Source organism: Nicotiana sylvestris, chromosome 3, assembly GCF_000393655.2.
Source record: "Nicotiana sylvestris chromosome 3, ASM39365v2, whole genome shotgun sequence".
Taxonomy (NCBI): domain Eukaryota; kingdom Viridiplantae; phylum Streptophyta; class Magnoliopsida; order Solanales; family Solanaceae; genus Nicotiana; species Nicotiana sylvestris.
In genome coordinates, this window is record NC_091059.1 from 222,005,507 (window position 1) to 222,007,485 (window position 1,979).

Genomic DNA, 1,979 nt, shown 5'->3' on the forward strand with positions numbered 1-1,979 from the left:
TGCTCATCTCTTTTGTACAACTCATCTTTCATTTTTCCTACATTTTCTTCTAAAGTGAGTTGTGTGTGATCAACTTTCTTTTTACCAGTTCCTAATTTCAATTTTAGATTTTTAGATCTAAGCTCTAGAATAGTAGTGTCATGTTTATGAACCTGGTTCTTTTAACTCAGCACTTTCACTTTCACTAGCCCTAATTTCCAAATTTTTGCACTTAGCTTTCAAAATCACACACTCCTTAGACAACTGTCAGATTCATCAATGAAATCCAGGAGTAACTCAGATAGCCTTTCTTTAGACAAAAATTTAATCTTGTCTTTGAGATGAATTATACTTACCTTAGATTCCTCATTGGATTCTCCAATTGTCATAAGTGCTTTTTCATCTCTATCTTCACCCTCTGAGTCCTCATCTGAGCTTTCTCCCCAGGCACCAACCATAGCCTTTGTTGATCCTTTGTTCTTCCTGGGTTGAACTTGTTCCTTCTTCCTGTTCCTTCGTTCAGCTCTTTCCTTCTTTCATTCAATTTCCCATTGAGGGTAGTTTTTGATGTGGTGATCAGTCTTACCACACTTGTAACACCCCTCATTGGTTTGTTTTTCAGTAACCCTTGGTTTGCTGTAGCTTCCACTTCTTGAAGGTCCCTTTCCTTTTATTAGGTAATTTTTGAAGTCTTTTGTGATCATGGTCATTTCATCCTCCTCTAGATCAGCACCTTCAGTGATTCTGAATGCCAGGATCCTTTCCTTCTTAGGTGTATCCATCTTTATGGTTTGCCTTCTAAGTTCATAGGTAGTAAGATTTCAAATTAGCTCGTCCAACTTAAGAGTGACAATCTTCTTTGACTCCTAAATGATAGTGATTTTGCTTTCCCAAGTGACTGGCAGAATTCTTGTCAAATTTTTCTCAACTTTGTCCTCTTCAAGAATAACCCTTCCAAGAGACTTAAGTTCATTTGTCAGTATGGTGAACCTTGTATACATCTCCTAGGTGGTTTCCCCTTCCCCCATGGTGAAATTCTCATATTGAGAATACAGTAGTATTCCTCTGGACCTCTTCACTTGAGGTGTTCCTTCATGAGCTACTTGCAAAGTATCCCAGATTTCCTTAGCAGTGGTACAACTTTGAATTCTACTGTACTCGTCTGGACCTAGTCCACACACAAGCCATTTCTTGGCCTTGGCATTCTTTTCCCATTTCCTCAAGTCCCCAGCATTGCAGTCAACTCTTGTTTTTGGCACATCTACTCCTTCAGCATTCTTCTTCATGGTAGCCAGGGGACTATCAGTGATAATGTCCCATAGCTGATAGTCTTCTCCGATAATGTGATCTCTCATCCCGTTTTTCCACCAAAAGTAGTAGTGGCCATTAAAGAGTGGAGGCCTATCAGTGGATTGCCCTTCCTAGTTTCCAGGTGGTGCGCTCATCTTGATCTGTTCCTAAGGTGTTAGCCTCTTCAAGGATAACATGCTCTGATACCAATTGATGTTTTATACGTTAATACCACACAAGAGGGGGGTGATTTGTGTGGTACCCAATTTTCGCTTAAACTGCTTATGGAAGGACCTGATTCTTCTATATGTTCCACCTACTACTATTGTGGAATAATAAATACAGAAAATAAAGAACACAGAGATTTTACGTGGAAAACACCCGGCTCAAAAGGTGAAAATATCACGACCTACTACTCAGTAGGATTTTCCCCAACACTTTACTAAATCACTGAGCCAAAACAGCATTTACAAAACTCTTTGTAAACCTAAGGATTACCTCTAATCCCGTTGTAGCAACCAGCCTCTAACTGTTGCGACAACTTCAAGTTAACTCTAACTTGAATACTCAGAGTACCTATTACAGTTGCTTCTAGATAAAGCTGAAAAGTACAATATGAAAACACCTACTACAATTGAACTAGAAATAAAGAAAGACACATAAAACTCTTTATGGAGCTGGTTCTTCAATCTGGTTCACGTAGCTTCAGG

General features: G+C 39.2%; 1 protein-coding gene across 1 annotated transcript; it reads right to left on the bottom strand.

Annotated features, from left to right (window-relative positions):
- Positions 1–983: 983 nt before the first annotated feature.
- Positions 984–1,334, bottom strand: LOC138888710 (uncharacterized). Its single transcript, XM_070170624.1, has one exon. The coding sequence runs from the start codon at positions 1,332–1,334 to the stop codon at positions 984–986; it is 351 nt and encodes a 116-aa protein (XP_070026725.1).
- Positions 1,335–1,979: the final 645 nt, after the last annotated feature.

Coding starts and splice junctions, on each gene's coding strand:
- LOC138888710 (XM_070170624.1), bottom strand. CDS start 1,334: ATGAGAGATCACATTATCGGAGAAGACTATCAGCTATGGGACATTATC.